The sequence below is a fragment of the Nomia melanderi genome, chromosome 2 (genome assembly GCF_051020985.1).
Source record: "Nomia melanderi isolate GNS246 chromosome 2, iyNomMela1, whole genome shotgun sequence".
NCBI lineage: Eukaryota > Metazoa > Arthropoda > Insecta > Hymenoptera > Halictidae > Nomia > Nomia melanderi.
Window position 1 is genome coordinate 7,324,965 of NC_135000.1, and position 20,831 is coordinate 7,345,795.

A 20,831-nucleotide genomic window follows, 5' to 3' on the forward strand; every position below is an offset into this window, starting at 1 on the left:
GATCCTATTGCAACCATTCTACAAATGGTGAGTCAAAAATTCCAAATATTTATAAAACTTCTCTTATTCAAATAATTCCATACAATAATATTCTGTGAATTACCGTTCATTTGAAAATTATTTGTTTATATTGATTAATTGCAAACATTTTGTCATCACAAACATAAATTTCTGACGCTTGGATTTCAAGATATGCAAGACTTTCTGTTTTCATAGTTCTCTAGTTCTGCCGCTAGATGGCGATACCATTTGTGTTACCATTTGTAACATTAAATGGTGCCAACGTTCGATTTCAAAATGTACATCAGAGTTTTGCTAAATAATTAGTCTTCGCGCTATGAGAAACAATATTTCTTGTAATATATAAATTAATACATCCCCTCTAAATAATCTGACTTGTGTAGATTGTTTCAACCATCACAAATTAATGAAATATTATTTGTTTTATATTTATACACATTGTGCGAATTGAAACTTTTATTGCAGGGATTTATATTATCATAGTACGTTTGTCAGTCGATAACTGACGTTTTACATACATTTAACACATACTCAGAGGATTCCCTACGTTATCAATCCCTTATCAGTGATTGGTAATCATATCCGATACCGAAGAATGGAATAGAAACTACACAGAAAATAGTTCTTAAAAAATTTTCATTAAAATTCGTGTGTACGTGTTAAATATGTCATAAGTGATTGTGTTCTCTGATTACACGTGCCAGATAGATATTAATCAGTATTACAAACTTAAGTCCATCTTATATTTTTAATATTACACTGTATCATAAATAAATTCAGATAAATATAAACGTATCCTGATTACAAGTATTCAATTATAATCCATTACAAAATTTTCCTAATTATAATTGAAAAGAAGCCACCTGTAATCAGTGTAGTAATCATTGCTCAGCAGTCATCATTGCTTCTCTTCCTAACAATTCATTCCACATTAAAATTCCAAATTGGACAAGCAACAAATGAACTCGAATACAACTGAAGTTATTTATGACACGATCGAATCGTAATTTCTATGAAAAAGATGGGAGGGAATAAGTGAAATTCACTGATCGCGAATTAAATCGGATGATCAATACCAGAATATATTTCATCTTACAGCAATTGGTCACTGTCGATTCATACTATCCACTCACAAAAATACACTCACGCAAGTTCTGTCGTACGTTACGTTTAAGAATCATTCATAAACAGGCTTCCAGATCAGTTTCATCCACGCTTTGGTTCGGATTCGTTCCCGTCTCCGGGAATAATCGTCTGTTTCTATTGGAACACGTTATATTCGGTAAGGCACGGCTCGTTGTACCATGTGTGCGCGATCCTCGAATCATTTTCTTTCTCATTCTCGCCGATATTTCCGTTGAGCAGGTCGTCGTTCGGTCCTTAAACGCTACGTATATGTTTCGTCGTTCGACTCGTGCGCAAGTAGCCATGAACGCAGGATTACAGGGACCGTGTAATTACAAAGACTGGCTAATTATGAAAAATTATGAACCATGGATTAATGCTGACATTTAAATTAGAGGTGCACTCGCCATTTTTTTTCTCGCGGGGACATTAAATTTCTTATTTTCGTGAAAGTCCCGGCACTTTCTCTTTTAGTTCTTTTTTCCCTCATTTTTTTTCTATACGCAGGGATTGTATTGCTATAATTAAAAGAATTGTATTGACATTATTTTGTTCGGTGGTTACTTTGCTAAATACCTTGCAAGATTTTGTTATTGCTGCCTCGAGTTACTTCCAATGAGTACTCGGGATTTTGGGAATCCCAGTGAAATAATAAACGAAAGGATGGAAAACGACAATTAACGATAGAACTATTAAACAGTTGATTAGACTTTTTGAAATTTTTCTATGGAAACTCCAACAGTACTGTTGAGATCTCTATTGATTTGCAATTCAGTTTGCCTATTGCTGAATCAATTTCTGTGGTAATTTCTCAGAGAGTTATTTGTTGCTTTTAATCATTATTAAAGAAGCAATCAGGAATGGGTCATTTTGACCTCTCTAGTAGTTCTACTGTTAACCCCTTGCTTTACAACATTTGTCAGACTTGTGACGAAGATTTTAAAGCAAATTTGACATAAATATTACCGAATTCTTGAGAATTCAATTGAAATATTATTCTTTTGCTATTAATTACTATACTCTATACCAAACATTGCTACAGGATGTACGTATTTTTTTTCAATGAATTATTAATCCTTTGCACTCGAGAGACGACTCTCACTTGACTTGATACAGTAAAACTATAAAATTTGATGTTTAACCCTTTAAACTCTGTAGGCTGGAATATTGCACCAATTCTAATATCAAATATTTTAATGAATCTCAAAGAAACCACCCTAAAGTTATTCGATTCTCCGCACATCCAAATTTTGTACTAAGAATTCTAATTTTTGCTAGAAATACTATAAAAATTAGTTACAGTTGCTGATAAATTACAAAATAACCTGGAGTGCTAAGGGTTAATATTATCCTTCGTCTAATGCAATTTGAGAAATATTGAAATAAAATAGAAAAAAACAAAATCAGAAAATGTTAAAATATGTCTAGCGAAGAACTTCTGAGTGCAAAGGGTTAATAATAAAGTAGTTGATTAATAGATCATAATTGAGAAGTAAATTGTAATACAATGGGTTAACCTTTTGCACTCGAGAGGTGACTCTCAGTCACCACTTGACTTGATTTGCAAAATTATAAAGTCTTATATATAATATTAAGCTTTGTATGATGCATCGATATATGGAATATTCAAATAAAATAACTTTCCTTCTTAATTTATATATGTTTCCTCGTTAATTAGTTTCAAAGCACATCGTCTGTATCTCATCGAAAAATATTGAATATTTCTAGTGAAAAACTTTTAACTGAAGCGCCAATATTAGTCTGGTTCACAAGTCCCCATAACCGACAGTGGAAAACACGAATACAGTAACAACCAATCAGATCCACGTCTCGATTCTAAGCTCCGGCCCTTCAGGAACACTGGCGAATCACACGATTAGAAATCTACGCGCAGCTTCTGTCCCTGTACGTCGAGGTTCATAGCGCAGGACACACTCGTCTTGTAACCTAAATATTATTCACTCGTACAAATTTGTTTAAAAAAAAAAGAGAACGATACAAGAAAGGGATTGCAGACGAATCGAGGTGTTCTACGTTTTATTCGCTACTCGCCTCTGCTATTATCTCGGATCAGTTCACCGAGTCTTCGTGCCGGTCACACTCCATAAATTACATAAATATTCTAGAAAGTGGAGACCGTCGTTTATGTGAGAATATATATATATATGTATAGGGTGTGCAACGAGAACCAGAATGCATAAGTATCTTCGTTACTTGTAGTCGTATAAAGAAACTATACAGAACAAAGTTACACCATTTCACGAAAGAAATGCGACGGGGGAGACAACCCTTTAACACTGGAACTACCGAGCACTGAAATTCACTCGAAATTTTTCTATAGAAACTCCAAGAGATCTATTGAGAGTTTGATTCGTGATTCAATTTGCATATTGCCAAAGCAATTTTTTTACAATCGCGAGAAGAAATCTGGAACGGATCATTTCCGATCGGTAGTTCCAGTCTTAACGAGATTTGACCAGTGAGATTTTCCTGTAAAATGATCTTGAAATTTTCGAAAATAATCAATGATAATAAAATGGGAAGTTTCTAACGAATAAACGATTCTTTTCAACATTAACACGTTGACTACCACGATGAGCTTCCGAATTGCTTGAAAACGATTAGAATAAGAAAATTGATATTCAAAATATTTAGTAACGCTAGAAGCTAGAGTGTAATGAGTACTGCAGTACCGAAACATTAATAATTATTTCCAACACTATTCTCCGTCATAAAGGAATAAATCTTAAAACAAACGTTCGAAATTCCCGTGGCAGTCATCGTGCCAAAACATCGATGCAAACACAGTTCACTTCTCAATGAATAAAATTCGTGTCTAATCGCCGAGTACAAAAATCATTTCAAGAATCATTCCCTCCAAAACAGTGCAATCTCCAAGATGTCCCGCGCGAGCAGATGCTAAAGATATTCACCATCCACTCCCACATTCACAACTCGCCCGATACATGAAAGATCGCCGCGATTCCCAGCCTGACTCACCGACCCGGTAAACCGATTCCTCAATTCCGTCTGTCAGTCGCCGAAAAGTAAAACTCGAAGCGTCAATTCCCACTTGGAACACAGAAGTCTCCGAATCGATCGTCCGATCCATGGATCGCTCGACAACATAACCAGTTCCCGAGAGTCTCACGTAAAACCGAGAACAACGCCCACCGATCGCCGGTCACCGGTGACCGTCACTGGCAGTAGCCGTTCGCACTAAAGGTCCAGTTCTCCGACACGGAAAGTCGCTCAGCCAGCTGCTGCATCGTCGAAAATGTCTGCTGAGGAGGACACCAATGATCAGTTAGCTACCTGGACCAGCGATGACGGTCGAGTCACCTCCTAATGCTTCCTTGATCCGTCCGATTGCCGAGTCTGAAGACGGGACAGGGTCCAGCGGAAGTTCCCCGTCCGAATGGCCCGGCGATCCTGATCCTGCAGCTCCTGCATGGCGACCTCGTAGTCTGGAGGCGGCGAGACAGGATGCGCAGCCGTCTGGAACTGCGACATGCCGTAGAGAACGCCGATTGGCCTCCTCCAGAGGTCATGGCGCCTGTGGCTCTCCTGTTCCAGGTGTCCCTCGCGCCTCCTGCTCTGCGAGGACCCGCTCTCCGTGGAGTTGCTGTCCTCGCTGGTCCCCAGACCAGGGTCCCTGTCCTCGAAGGCAGCTAGACTAGTCGCCGGACTGCCTTGGAGACTCTTGCCAGCCCCGGAGGAGTGGTAGTAAGAGAGACTAGGGTGAGGGATCACGTAGGGCTGCTGTAGTTTAGAGGATAAGTTCTGGGGAAGCTTTCTTTCAGCGTTCTCGGCGTCCACGTCGTCGTTGCAGGACGTGGGGCCGAATAAGGACAGAAGGACAGGCAGCAGGAACATGCCGTGCATGGCTCCGATGAATATCACCAGGAAGACCATCTTGAAGAACACCATGAAGATGTACGTGCCTGCTAGGACTAGAGCTACCAGGCCTAGGATAGTGGATGTGGCGCCTTGGACTATGGGCAGACCCAGGCTGTAGAGACTCTCTCTGACTCTGTCGTCGGGTGTTTTCTGTTTGGAGCTCATGTAAGCGTAGCAGATGTGCGCGGTGAAGTCCACGCTGAAGCCGATGCACATAATCAGGTTGATCATGGAGATGCTGTCCAGGTTCACGTCCCAGAGCGACATGTAACCTGCTACTCCTAGCTCTATGGAGATGATGCAGAAAGCTACCCACAGGCAGCAGAGGACGTTGGGGATGAAGATAAAGCTGATCAGCATCATGATCAGCGCACCGAACACCATGCACTGGATGCTCGTCGGCTTCACCAGCTCGAACTGGTCGAAGAACACGAAGTACGGGTGGAACACGCTCGCGTTCAAAGGCGAGTCTGCGCAGATTTTACGGAGCTCCTTCACCATGTCCTTCTCCTGGTTCGTGCCGCTCACGTTCACCGCCTGGATCATGAACCTGCTGGCTACTATGTGCTCCCCGCTGTCGTCGAACTTCACGTCCAGCGAGTAGCTGGTCGTCGGCCGCAGCCAGTCCTCCTTCAAGGTCTTCAGGAAGCTGTCCTCGCTGCTGATGTTCAGAGCGATCCCCTCGGCGTAGCTCAGGAAGCTGCGCAGCCAGCTCTCCGTGTAGATCGGCGCGCTGCTGATGTACTTGCTCGCTTCTAGAGACCTCGTCAGGTTCTCCATTTGCTCTTGGATCTCCGGGCTGCTGTAGTTGTACTCGCCGCTTACCACCACCTGGAACATTCAAGAGTACGGGGTTTTAGGAGACTTATGCTTGCGAGACGCTGATTTTGACAGTAGACTGATGGGATTCGAAGGAGTAACTTAGAGTTTCATCTTTGGGTATTTGTGTCAGTTGTCATTGAATTTGGCAGCGTTTATGTACCAGGTTTAGGTGATAGACGAAAGACACTACATTTTAGCTATTGTCTTCTTACATGATAGACACTACCTTCTGAAATATTTAAGAGATATGCGAATTTGGGAGACTTGTGCTTGGGAGACGCTGATTTTGACAGTAGACTGATGGAATTGGAGGAATTAACTTAGAGTTTCATCATTGGGTATTTGTGTCAGTTGTCACTGAATTTGACAGCGTTTACGTAATTTCAATTGATTAAAGACTATTGTCTTCTTGAATCATAGCTAAAATATTTTACTTTCTACAGAGACTTAATCTGATGATCTTAGAAGCTTCTTTAGAATCTACATACTCTCTTTTATTCTTTTCGTAGACACAGGATTTTTTAGGAACAACAAGTACTAAGCAAAATGTGAAGTACAATTGATAGTTCAGTTCGATCCTTCAATCTTTAATTTCCACAATCACTTTAACATTCTACCCCCGACATTGCCAGGACACGTACGACCGAGTATCTTCTCGATCGCGCCATTAGTGACGAGAAAGGATCGTGTGACGCAACGCTTGAACGCCACTTTTCCTCAATTCCATGGTAGCCGGTGCCCTGTAGGAGAAAGTTGTTTGCGCGGATGTGTCGAACGGGGAACGTGACATAATTGCGAGTGCCGGACCGTGCGTCACCGGAGGCTGCTTTCGGTTCCTGGATGAAAGACTTTCCCAGATCTCAGGTTCAGGCTCGGCCATTGCAATTCCCACGCGACCAACCAGACTATTTAACTGATTTTGCCCCACAAAGAATACATTTCGAGAAACTTCGAGAAAATACTCCTCTTTTCCTTACTTCAAATGTCTTCGAAGACGTTTCATCTAATTACATGGGTCACCTTACACTTGAATCGTGTCTAACTGCCAATTAACATTCAGACAGCTGCCTAAAAATAACTATATCCATAATCTCTCCCATTAACTGCAATTGGACTCACTTAACTGATCCTATTAACACGTCCCGTGCCACGGGAATTCCAGTTATATGTTGTTTATCAGTACACTGATTTTTTCAAAGAAATGTTAACACATTGCCTACCGGTAACGAGAAATCTCGTTTTTATATGAAGACTCTTAGCTATGCAACTTCGCTAATTACCACAGCATTGGAAAAAATATAAAATTTCATTCGAATTGATTATCTATTTAAAATATATTATATAACAATATATCTCAGTTTTTCTATGTATAGTGATATAAGTTGATCTCAATGAAAATTGCCATCACAATTCAGTTTTCTGAAAATTAGCCGGTACGTATGTTAAGTTACATTCGAGTTCTCGCTGACTTTTACGTATATTTTGACATTATTCCTTCGCGTTTTTGCTGCCTCGCAACGTGTACGGCTATTCTGTGCCATATGTTTCACAAAAAATGGTACACGTGTCACTAAGCTCGTATAATATTTTACTATCGACAATTTGTAAGAAATACAACAAAATTTTCCATTCCACTTCAGGTGGAAATTTCATTTGAAGATAATACATTGACAATAGCGAAATAGTTGTTTGCTTTGAACCATGGGTAATGCACAACATTGATTCTTGTTAACCCTCCATAAGCCCGTGTAACTTTGAAGTCACACATCAATAGACGGGGTTAAATTGATTTATTTAATTTTTTATTGCAAAACGACGAATGACATTAAATGATTAATCAACTTAAACTTTTATACACGCAGGCGTTTACATTCAACGTCATTGCAACTTCAAGGTTACAAAATATATTGGTTTTAATAAAACTATTAAAACTATTGAATGCATTTTTCATTTGTTCATGTGTTGATATCTATTAATTTCATACTGCATAAATTTTGTTATAACCACGAAACAAAATTCGGCCCATAGAGGGTTAAATTAGTTTAGAAATCTTCATCACGAGTCTCACTCGCCATTGTAGAGTCATTGTACTCAAGGGGTTAAAAATGTCAGAGCTTCTGCATCGACCCAAGAAAAGGCAATATGTTGCTAAGGGAAAAGTGGCAGGTTAGATTAAAACAATCTAGTGTTACCTGTATCCTGTAAGGGAACTCCCTGAAGTAGTAATCCTGTCTGTCATAAAAGACAATCGAATAAGAATCATTCTTGGAGAGCTTGCGACGATCTAGTCCTTCCTGAAGCGTTGTCAATCCGTAAAGTGCGCCTGCCAGGTAGCAGGCGAATATTAGGATGATTATGACCTTGACAGGTCGACAGTTCAACGCGGTGGCAAGGTAATCGCGGAACCAACTCATGCAACCGTGCTCCGGGTTGTCCACGGGGTTGTACGGGTCATCGGGGTCGATGCCGCCAGTGCACAGTGCTTTGTAGAACCAAGATCGATTCGCTGGAATTATGGATATTGTTTTTATTATAATATATATGGAAAGAATCTATAGGTAATTGACACATTGCATACTGGCAACCAGAAATCTCGTTTTTCTATAAAGACACTTAGCTATGTAACTTTGCTAATTACCACAGCATTAGATAAATATTCAATTTGATTAAAATTGATTATCTATTTAAAATATATTAGATAATAATATGATATTTGAATTGTTCATATATACATAGAATGATATAAATTGATTTCGCTGAAAATTTCCATCGTTACAGTTTTCTGAAAATTACCCGGTACGCAATGTGTTAAGAATATATTGCGGATTAAAGGAAGTTTCATTTGTTTCAATTTTTTCTTAATGAAAATATATTGAATATTTTGTAGATTAATATATTGTAAGAATATATTGTAGATTGAAGAAAGTTTCAATTTACTTTAATTTTTTTTAATGAAGGTATACATTATTATTTAATGTAACTTAGTAAGTGATTTTTAGTCATTTTGATTAATTCATAAATTAATAATAGGATTACACTATTTTTGGTAACTATAACCAATTTATTGCCCATTAATTTGAATTAATTGGATTATCTTATAATTGATATTAATGAACAAGTAAATAATCACATGAAAATTCATTCAAGTGACTATGATAATTATAACAGACTGGAACTCTTCATTAAAATTCAAATTTTTCAGAATACATTTAGAACAATTAGTTATAATTGGAAATCATTTTTCTTAAGGAGTTTTATATATCTTCTCGTATCGTGTGCATCCTATGCAAATTTATGTCTAGCCCTTATCATTTATTCCACAGTTCGATACATGTGTTTCGCGACTCATCGATTGGACCTTGAAACCGAAAATGGTGAAAATGCACCGGTGAGATCATCTCGCGGTTAGAACAATGCTTGCAAATATGACGATTGTTCGAGTATTTAATGACATGGAGATACGGACCACGAATATTAATGAGCAGGAAGATGAGAACAAAGATCAGGGTCACTGACCTTAGAAAGTCTTACTACAGAGTCTAAGAAATGTTATCTCAAGTTGTATAAAATGTTTCTCTTCTGCAAACTACCATTTCTAAAAGAGTAAATAGATTTCTTCAAATTTCACTTTTGATGAACCATCATTTTCCAAATATTCAATGCATAAATAATTGTTAGCAATTTTAAATTAGTAAACCAGAGAAATATGATGATTCATGTTCCCAGTGTTAATTTCAGTTGTATATTACTCAAACTATGTTATTAACGTTATGCAGAATATTGAAAAATATTTTAGAGATTATTTATTATTGTTTAATCCTTTAGAATTAATAGTCAACAATTATACTTATTTCATCACTAAACAAGCTATGATAATAATAGAATGAGATCGATTTGTCTTCGAATAACTCCAGAAAGGTTTCATTTATCAGAAACCTGTTGCAACTCATTCAAAAGTTAATGATGCCCGACTAATTTAATCATTTTTTCATCTTCACTTTCTAGCAAGTCAAAGATGTCGTTGATTGTTACACAAAACGATAAGACGACACTATTGAACAACAGCGACTGTGTCCAGTGTCGCTGGAGAAAGTCCAGCGACCTGGTTACGTAACGTTAGGCCAGTGATCTAACGAATTAACGACATTCGAACGTAACACGCGACTCGCACGCGCAAACGCGTGCTTTCCTGATGTAACGTGTACATCGGCAATTTCATGTAAATTTTTCTCAGACCTCAATTTCTTCGGAATTTTCAGAGATTTTCAGTTTCTTCGAAATCCTTCTCAAATTTGTTGAGATCTTACTTTCTTTTAAATTTCATTGAGATTTCAATTTCTTCCACTTTTTTTTCATTCTTACTTCTTTCCAAATTTTTTTGAGACCTCAATTTGTTCTGGATTTTTAGAGGATTTCAATTTCTTCCAAATTTTGTCTAATTTTTGAAGATATTACTGTCATCGAAATTTCTTTTAAATATCAATTTCTTCCTCATATTTTCATTTTCATCTAAATTACTTTGAAATGTTAAGTTTTTTATATTTTTCGAACTCTTACTTCCTTCTAAATTCCATTAAGATTTGAATTAGCTTTCAAAGAAAGTTGAAAAAGTGTTTCATTCCTGATTCTACAAGAATTTTCCTGCATAACCGCGATTTTCAGCGCGTTGATTAACTACTTTTCGATCGTAATATCGAAAATCATTCGCCACGTAACCGAAAGTTCACGTAACACGACGTTAAATGACGATTTACGAGTTTCGATCAGATGCGCGCGATCTTCCGGCTTTCTCGATCAGAACGCCTCGGAGAATCCGAGTTTGTGGAACATGGAAACGCTTCGAATTTTCCTTTCACACGATTAGTTCACCCGATAACTGAGAAATAAATATAATAACCATATGTGATCCCACGATCTCCAAGCAGTTTATTCAATGAAATTAGAACTGAACAGTCATTGGAACTCACAGCTCTTATAATTATTCTTGAAAAACTCTCAGATCTAATGAATTCTGTTATTGTTTACTTTATTTGGTATACAAAGTGATGAAATAGTTCTGGATTAGGTGAGCGACTATTATGTGAGCAATCTATTTGATAAATTTACTTATAGGCTTGAAAAATTAAGATTCTTAATAGGTAATTATTTTTCGTTTTCTTACGACTAAGAAATTATACTGTAGTTTGCTTCGTTTAATATAAGGGTGGTATATATTTTGGCACAATAATTATTAATGCTAGTAATTTTAATATTAGTAACTATAATATTAGTGACAATAATATTAGTAATCGTAATATTAGTAACAACAATACTAGTAGTCATAATATTAATAATTGTAATATTAGTGATATTAATACTAGTAATTACAATATTAATACCATTACCAATATCAACTCTAATAACTTCAATATTAATATACTTTCGAGAAGTGTATAGTTAAACTATCATTCTGAGCCACTTATACCAACAAATTCCTCTTCCAACAGTAACGTCAACATTGATCAACCATACACACGTGGGTCCTTATCTCCGATGAGGTTGACGTAGAAAGTATCCGGTCACGGTAAATAAATGAAAGTTCAAATAAAAACAGACCGAATGATACGTTCCCCGCCCGTGAAAGTATTCCGCGTAACGTCTTCTTCGAACGTTCGCCTTTCTTCCACGTGGCCGAGCGCACGCGTGCGCGCGCGCGCCCGCGTTTTCGAGTTACGTCGTATGTAGTAACAGACCGAATTCACTCGCGTGGCTCGCTTTTACCACGAAAATTCTTGGCTGGCCGTTACGCAACGACAGAAACGCGTGTATCCACATCCATTTCAATTTTCTCTTTCGTTTCCGTTCCTTATCCACGCACTTTCAATCTTGTGCCATTGCTCGGTCGGTAACTACCCTTGGAAACACGTGGTCTTAACAAAATGGCGACTTGAGTGTACCAGAGAAGAAACAAGTATTTTCGTTTTTTAGATTATTTTGACATGGATTTTACCGTGCTTTTCGTTCGATTCAGTGTCACTGTATAGCTTTGTTTCCTTGGTTTTAACGATTTCGTTTAATTATGAGAGTTTGTCGTTAATTTTTTAATGAAATGTGATATTTGTAGTTTGATATCGATACCGGGAACTTTATTTTTCGAATAAATGAACTCAATATTGAGATTCGAATAAGTAATATTATTCTAGTGTAGGATAGATAGATTTAGTTGTTAATATAATTAATATTTCGCAATTGTTTGTTATACACAATCGAAATGGCTGTCGCCAGCACCTTCAATTCAGGTTTTCCATTTGTTATATAATCAACGTAACAGAAAGAATGAAACAATTGTTAATACAACAGTAGATAGAATTATACAGAGTTTTTGACAAAGTAATTTAGAGTAATTAAATTATTTAAACAAACTCACTGGACTTCGATAGAGGTTGCACCTTGCAGCACACGATGCTGTGGAGGTTCTTCTGCTCGCAATAGCCGCTGATTGCCAGACACCCGGTGAAGAATGTCAAATGGAAAACGAAAGTGAAGACGACAGCGAATCCTGAATAAACAAAGCACATCAAGGAATCATTGAAATTGTTCTAAATAATCTTTGACATCCTGTGACCAACTTTTCATCGTAATAATTCGATTTTCAATTTGCTTCGAATCATTTCCTGCCGATTCGTTGTACTTCCTGGAAACTCACCGGAATAAATGCAGAAAATCTGCACGGAGGGAAATGGTGAGAGGATCCCGATGAAAAACGATATCATGTCAGTTAGAGAAGTGATGGTAATCGAGACAGCAGCCTCGCTGAGGGTCGCAGCCATCCTCTCCGGTACCGGTTTCATGATACTTGTTCGTCTCCAAGCCGCCAGCATCACGAACGTATCGTCGATTCCGATTCCTGAAAACAAGAAGTTGTTTCATTGATTATTATCCATTGCTTTCGGATATTTCTATTCAGAATGTTTGGGAAGTTGATTCTTCGAGTGACTTGTAAAGAGGAAAACTAATAAGTAGCCGAAGGAATAATGTTTTCCTTCCTGCATTCTTTTTATTCGTTATTAGAAATATAGTACTGTATTTTTAATTGTTTAGGAATTGGTACATATTGCAGAGTGTTTTAAAAAATTTGGAGATTTCTATTTAGTGCTTAATAAGAAAATAAGGAGATACAGAAATTCTGGACAAATTCTAATTTCCTATTTTCTATTTCTATTTTATATTTTTCTGTTGTCTATTTCTATTTCCTAATTTCTATTTCTCTATTATATATTTCTAGTTCTTCTATTATATATTTCTATGTTCTATTTCCCTAATTTTATATTTCCATTTCTTCTATTATACATTTCTATGTTCTATTCCTCTAATTTAATATTCCCATTCACTCCACTTCAGACTTCCATATCCCATATTCTCTATTTCAAACATCTATTTTCAATTTCTCCCGTTTTAAACTTCTACCTCGAGCCACTCCTATTTCCCCTGTGGAACTCTTACCGAAACGATAAATTTAATACCCGTTTAATACCATTAAAATCGTTCCCCATAAATCGGTGTCCAAACATAAGAATCCGTGGACAGTAATGATTATTATCAATTCATTAATGAAAAGCACACAATTTCCGGAGGCAAGTACGCCGGGAAATTCTCGAACGAGTCATCGGAATAATTAAACGATTCGCCGAGGTCCATTTCTTGCACAAACAGAAACGACGGTGCCATTACGGCGATAACGAGGCGGCAGTTATGTTAAGCGGTCGGCGCGAGCGCGCAGTGAATCAGAAATCAAGCCGGTTGATTCGTGATTCACCCCGTTGACCGTTTACATTTGGACGGCGATTTATAGCGGCTAATAAATGGCGGGCGTCGTTTATTCAATTTCAAGCAAGGACGCCGGCCGGAAGTCTTTCTCGCCAGTCAATCGAATTTCTTCGTGACGATCGGGAAGGAACGTGGATCGACGATATTAAGGGTTTCAGCAAATCGTTATTAATGATATCTTATGTAATGCAATGAAATTGAATATTATGTAATGTGATATAATTTATACTGATTGTTCCACTTAATTTTACAAATGCAATTACTTCCGAGAATAATGTCGTTTAAGACATCGTTTGAATAACGAATAATTTTAGAAGTAATTGCATGAATTCTCTTGTTTCTTTAGGAAATTATTAATAACGATGTGATTTCAATTATCTTTGGCATTGCTATGAAATATTATTGGAAATTTATTAAGCTTGATTATTTCAAATTTCAGTTGTTACTGGACTAAAATTGCAGGAGAATTATGCATTATACAGGTCGTTAGGAAAGTCTCCAACTATCAATCTTCCAGCCCTCAAATTAACTCAAATTACTTTTCCATCGCATATACCTAATACATTCAATAACAACTAACAGGCCGTTACAAAAACCAACTACAATTCAAAAACTCCCAGAAATAAAATTCCAATAACAACAAACAAAACCTTCCAACCCTCAAACGAACTTTTTACCACCATACAAAAGGAATCCAATAACAATTAACTATATAGATCGTTACAAAAACCAACTACGATTCAAAAACTCCCAGAAATAAAATTCCAATACCAACAAACAAAAGCTTCCAACCCTCAAACGAACTCTTCACCACATAAAACGAATTCAATAACAACTATACAGGTCGTTACAAAATCTACGTCTATAAAGCGTCTCCACGACACAACGCTGACGAAACATCATTGAAACATTCTTGCGAAACTTCCGAGCCCCCCGAGTCGACTTGATCGAGCGGACACGAAAGGATCGCACACGGAACCATCGAGACGGTGATTTACGTGAAAAGCGGAAGCCTCCGGGCTTTTCTCTTTCGTCGCGCTTCCTTGGACACGTCGACCAAAGTCGCGTCGTTATCGACAACGATTGCGCCCGGCCACATTCGACCGAGCCGAACCGAACCGTTGCGAAATCGTACGGCGTGATTCGCTTTCGATCTGGAATCGTGTCGCGCAGTGTAAATAAGTACACAACGATCGACGGTAATCGGCGTCCGGTTCTCGGACAACGACTCGATTAACGATCGACCCTGTTGCCACCAGAAAATCCAAATCACCGGTTGTTCCGCGTTACATGATACTCGATAGACCATGCCTCGATGCGGCGAAATGAAGAACACGGGAGTCATTGCGATTGACTAACGTCGTACGCTTTCGTTGGATTTGTTGGGAACTTTAGAGATTTGTTAGACTTTGGTTATTAAATTTGATTCTGGTGCAATGTGAGAGATTTTTGAGTTTTAGATTGAAGTGAGTCGATGTTTGAGTGGATAGTTTTAATGTTTCTAGGTCTGAGATGTATAGATTTGATGATTACAGAGAATGTGCAAGAGATTTTCATATTTTCTGTAGATTAGACATTTTTCTAGAAATTTGGAGAACGATATCTTCTCATCGAATTTTAGATTGAATTCAATGTTTAATTAGACGTTGTCAGTGTTCCTAGATCTTATAATAAGCTTCGATTCCAGTAAAGAATTTTTCAAAAACTTTAAATTTCGTAGAATTTACAATCTTTGCCTTCGAGAATATCTATTAAATTAAAAGCACTTTATCTTCATGCTTGAAAATAAAAGAAATATAGAAAACCGCATTATCTTTGGAATGAGAGAATAATAAATTCACTCACCGATCATAAGAAAAGGCGCAGCAAGGTTGAGGCCAATGAAGTCCACGCCAATGTAGATGCACATCCCAAAAGCAGCTACAGTGGCCATTGCTGCCGACACGTTCCCCAAAAGTCCCAGCCAAGGTTTGCTTCGCACCCAATCGGTCATCATGCAGGTGACAACCGAGAAAAGTGCCATCAGGACGAACGTGCTGGAGAAATAAGGCACGATCGTCTTCGTGTTCTCTTCAAGTTCCAGTTCCAAAGTCCTAGATGCGAATCTCGCTGTTGCGATGTGCTTGAACATGCCCTCGTCCTCTACTTTCTTCAGTGCATCGAGGAACGCTTCTTCCCATGCTGCCCCACTGGTTGAGGAAATAGTAGGAATTGATTGAATGTTAAGTTAAGGTGTTCAACTGTTGATTTTCGGTGGTTAATGGTAGAATCAGTTGAAATGGCTGGTTTTGGTTCTTTTGTTTTGGAATTAGTGCCTTCGAAGCATTGAATGTTAGAAAAATAGTTTTAGTTGAAATTAGTGGTTCTTTTTCTTTTGTTTTGGAATTTTTGGTGTCTTCAAGAATTGAATATTCGAAATGATTTTGAAAATAAATACTTTTAGTTGAAATTAGTGGTTATGTTTCTTTTGTTTTGGAATTATTGGTGCCTTCGAAGCATTGAATATTAGAAGATAAATAGTTTTAGTTGAAATTAGTGGTTGTTTTTTTTATTTTGGAATTATTGGTGCCTTCGAAGCATTGAATATTAGAAAAATAGTTTTAGTTGAAATTACTGATTCTAATTCTTTTGTTTCGCAATTACTGATACCTCCAAAGCATCGAATATTCGAAACGGTCTCAAAAATAAATAGTTCCACTTGAATACTATACCAAATATCAAAAGCAACGGAAAATAATCTATTGTCACAAAATTCACTTCTAACCAATATCAATTTCTTCAACGTTATGGGATAATTATTTCAAATCATTGAAAAACTTCTGAGAACAATTAATGTTTACGTTACCACAATATGAAATTAATATGATTATCCTTGAAACTTCGGAAAGCGATTTGAATGTTTACGTTGCCATAACGTGAAATTAATATGATTATCTTTAGATTGTCAAGTTTGATAGAATTGAAAAATAAATAAGTCTTGATCGGATTATAATTCACTCACATGGCGTCCTGACGAGGATTATCAGCCGTCAGGAAGTACGCCAGTTGCATCGAGGGCACCGACTCTATCTGTTTGTCCTCGTTGAGCACGCTCCCACCGAAATAGACCGGCAACAGGAGGATTTGCCAGGTATCTGGATGCAGCATCAACGGGAACGTCAGTCTCAGCTCTTTGCTTTCCACATCCCTGGAAAATGCTACCATCTACTTATAGGGGAAGTTATGGGGATAATCCGAGGTTCGCCAGCTTTTTCTCTTTCCTTCAGATTATCCTGGTTCTGACGTTACAATGTTGCACGTTTCATTTTTATTGTTAAAGGCAGTGAGATAAACGTGGCGATAATTAAGCTGTGACTGTAACTATTTAGAAGGTATTTTAGATGTAAATATAAATATAGAAATATGGAAATTTGGGAATATGGAAATATGGAAATATGGAAATATAGAAATATAGAGATATAGAAATATAGAAATATAGAAATATAGAAATATAGAAATATAGAAATATAGAGATATAGGAATATAGAAATATGGAAATATGGAAATATGGAAATATGGAAATATGGAAATATAGAAATATAGAGATATAGAAATATAGATATATAGAAATATAGAGATATAGGAATATAGAGATATACAAATATAGAGATATAGAAATATAGATATATAGAAATATAATGAAACCTAAAATTAATAGACAACAGTCAATCCAAAAAGTCAAGTCTACCTCAACAAAAAGAGAAAGAGAAGAAATGAAAACGATAAATAAAGAAGAAATTAAATGAAAAAATTGAAAACTCAAATTACTATAAAAAGAAACAAAAATATCCAAATGTCTAGACCTGCCAGAGACCAACGAGAATACTTACTTTATGATGTAATGGAGGCTCAGTATATCGTTAGCGAAGCATTCATCCAACCACCTGGCGCAGATCTGCTTGTAGGTGAACACCTCGCCCTCGTAGGTCGCGTGGGCGCTTTTGATTATATTATCCAGCTGTATGAGCTCGTCGAACACCGCCGATCTCAGTAAATTCTCTTCCCCGTCCTTCGAGGTGATGATCACATGGCCAAAACGACCTGCGAGACAGTTTAACAGCTCATTTACTAACTGTTAATGAAAGTGTAATAGTTCAATAGCCCCCTCAACCCTTAGTATCGAAAATTCCAATGAAAGAGCTTAATTATATAAAAGGTAACAAATTTTACGTAATTTCGTTATTTAATATTCTATGGAAAAATTTTCCAATACTTCTAAAAAGAGCATACAGGATAGATATAATAGAATGAAAATATTCGATTATATCCGAAGTTCATTTTCATTAATAAGTTTTCTATCCAATTCTTGAATTCTTTTATTAATATTTGATTGATCGAAGTGTAGAAATGAGTATGGAAATTGGAATATAAATTCATAATAATATAGTGAATAGTAGTAGTAGTAGTAGTAGTAGTAGTAGTAGTAGTAGTAGTAGTAGTAGTAGTAGTAGTAGTAGTAATAATAATAATAACAATAGCAAAGAACCCCTAATGATTTTATTATATTATTATTATAGTATTATTAGTATTATTACAGTATTATTATAGTACTTTTATAGTATTATTATTATAGTATTATTAGTATTATAATATCGATTAACCATTGGTTAGTATTATATTATTGGTAGCATTATAAAATCATTAGGTTTATTCCTATTGTTATTATTATTATTCTTATAACTAGCAGATAACTAATCGATATTCTTTCAAATTTACACGTAAATCATTCAAATTACAAGAAATTCAGATCAACAATTTATATTTTCCTGAATTTTCCTCCTTGCAACGTGTATATCGAGGTCTATTAATAAACGTCCCGGCAGTCAAAGCGTTAACACAAAAGAAAACCGGCGCAAAAGGAAGAAAAAATGGTGGCAAAACGGATGATCCGGCCTGTGAAAAAAACAATCGAGCCGGAAACTGATGTTAAACGAGGTGCATGCGATGCGATGCGACGCGCCGCGACGCGGCTCGGCGCGGTGAGTCAAGGGTCAATTAGTGACGACTCAATGAAACGAGAAAGTTATCGCGGTGTCTTCAATAAAGAGGTTAATTCGGCGTGGGCGTGCGGCTCGCCGGCGAAATTGCACGCCGCCGGACAATCCAAACAAGGAAGCGGATCGGGCGAGGTCGTTGCCGTTCCCGGTATATACCCGTGCATGCATTCGCTGCGCTTTCTCCTTGAACTTTAACCAGTTAGATGCTTTTGACGGGTATACTCGTCCAGAGGGGATGACAAGGTTTCGTGTTGTGACGTGATACTCGTCAAGAAGGAATTGCAAGGTTTTGTGTTGTGATGAGTATGTTTGTCGTGAAGATATTGCAAGGTTTTGTGTTGTGACGAGTATACTCGTCAGGAAAGTACGGCAAGGTTTTGTTTTGTGATGAGTATATTTGTCGTGAAGATATTGTAAGGCTTTGTATTGTGACGAGTATACTCGTCAGAAAGATATGACAAGATTTTGGGTTCTGACGAGTATACTTGTCAGGAAGATATGACAAGGTTTTGTGTTGTGACGAGTATACTCGTCAGGAAGATATGACAAGATTTTGGGTTCTGACGAGTATACTTGTCAGGAAGATATGGCAAGGTTTTGTTTTGTGATGAGTATATTGGTTGTGAAAATATTGCAAGGTTTTGGGTTCTGACGAGTAAACTTGTCAGAAAGATAGGGCAAGGTTTTGTGTTGTGACGAGTATACTTGTCATAGGTAAAAACTAATTTTTATAGTATCCCTAACGAAAATGAAAAATGCTATAACATTTCTCAGATCTTTTATTCTCCTTCTTAGTGTAAAATTTGGATTTGTGAAAAATTTAATAATTGTAGGGTAGTTTCTTTAATAATATTGTTTCTGGTGCAATATTGGAACCTACAGAGTTCAAAGGGTTAACAATAGAACTCCTGATTTCCCTTTTCCGCAATTATTAAAAACATAGCAGATACTTTCCCGAGAAGCTATTAAAGAATTAAAGTACGGCAATACGCAAATACACGAATCAATCAAAGTCTCAATAGGTACCCTCTCGAAATCTCTATATAGAAATTTCGAACTATTTCAGTGCTCTAGTTCTAGAGTTAATGAGATTCATGACATAATAGCTTCGCCAGAAGAAGGCCATCTCTCTCCAACTCACCCCGCAAATAATACTTCAATAGAAATTGAAAGTTTTTGATAAAATCATGAAGAAACGAGATTTATTAAAAGAACTACCGCGTCATGCATATCATTAAAAACACAAACTGTAAGCTGCTTATGACCTCGTTATCATTTCATTTAGCGAACTCTCTTATCCACGAAACAATTTGAGAATGTATCTAGACACTACCGACTCGTTAGGGGTTAAAAGTGCATCAGTTCAGTTCCCGACAGAAAACCGTGCTTGACACGGTTCCCCACAGGCCACCGAGCAATTGGAGCAATACTTTAAAGACTCCGACCGCACTCGGAAAAGTTTCGTATCCGAGACACTCACCTGGCCTGGTGATACGGCCCAGGCTGAATTGGCTGGTGTAATTGACCTTGAAGTACTGCTCGACGATCGCCCGTTCTGTTTTGCTCGGGCCGTTCGTCGGGCTGAAAAGATACTCGGGATCGATCTCATAGTTGATCCTCTGGTAGCCGGTGAAGCAGATGCAGGCTACCAGGACAGGGATCACCACGAAGTAGCCGGGATGATGTCCCACCACGAGGCCCAATTTGTGGAACGCTCGGTTCAGGAAGTCGTCCACGCAGGTCAAATTCTTCCACATCTGTAACACGTAATGAATAGGGCTTTTATTTATTGGAATAGCAGTGGTGGTGTAATATGGAATTAGTATTTGTAGAATTGGATATTATAGAATGGAATTATTGTTTAGAGGATTGAATATTGTAGAATGGAATTATTGTTTATAGGATTGAATATTATAGAAAGAATTATTGTTTATAGAGTTGAATATTATATTGTAGAATGGAATTATTGTTTATAGGATTGAATATTGTAGAATGGAATTATTGTTTATAGGATTGAATATTGTAGAATGGAATTATTGTTTATAGGATTGAATATTGTAGAATGGAATTATTGTTTATAGGATTGACTGTTATAGAGTAGAATTATTATTAGAATTATTA

At 37.2% G+C, this 20,831-nt stretch overlaps 1 protein-coding gene across 3 annotated transcripts in view; it reads right to left on the bottom strand.

Moving 5' to 3' along the window:
• Positions 1–640: 640 nt before the first annotated feature.
• Ptr (patched domain-containing protein) overlaps positions 641–20,831 on the bottom strand; it is a 45,321-nt gene continuing 25,130 nt past the window's right edge. The window contains exons 2-9 of one of the 3 annotated variants that reach the window (XM_031974083.2): positions 20,191–20,467; positions 17,544–17,754; positions 16,676–16,861; positions 15,520–15,863; positions 12,554–12,754; positions 12,275–12,406; positions 8,061–8,374; positions 641–5,877 (exon numbers count right to left, since the gene is read on the bottom strand). In XM_031974083.2, the coding sequence (XP_031829943.1) occupies positions 4,492–5,877; positions 8,061–8,374; positions 12,275–12,406; positions 12,554–12,754; positions 15,520–15,863; positions 16,676–16,861; positions 17,544–17,754; positions 20,191–20,467 (3,051 nt within the window). In that variant the 3' untranslated portion in view covers positions 641–4,491. Of the gene's footprint in view, positions 5,878–8,060; positions 8,375–12,274; positions 12,407–12,553; positions 12,755–15,519; positions 15,864–16,675; positions 16,872–17,543; positions 17,755–20,190; positions 20,468–20,831 lie in introns of those variants that run through there. The other 2 variants (XM_031974092.2, XM_031974102.2) reach the window with 2 other exon arrangements.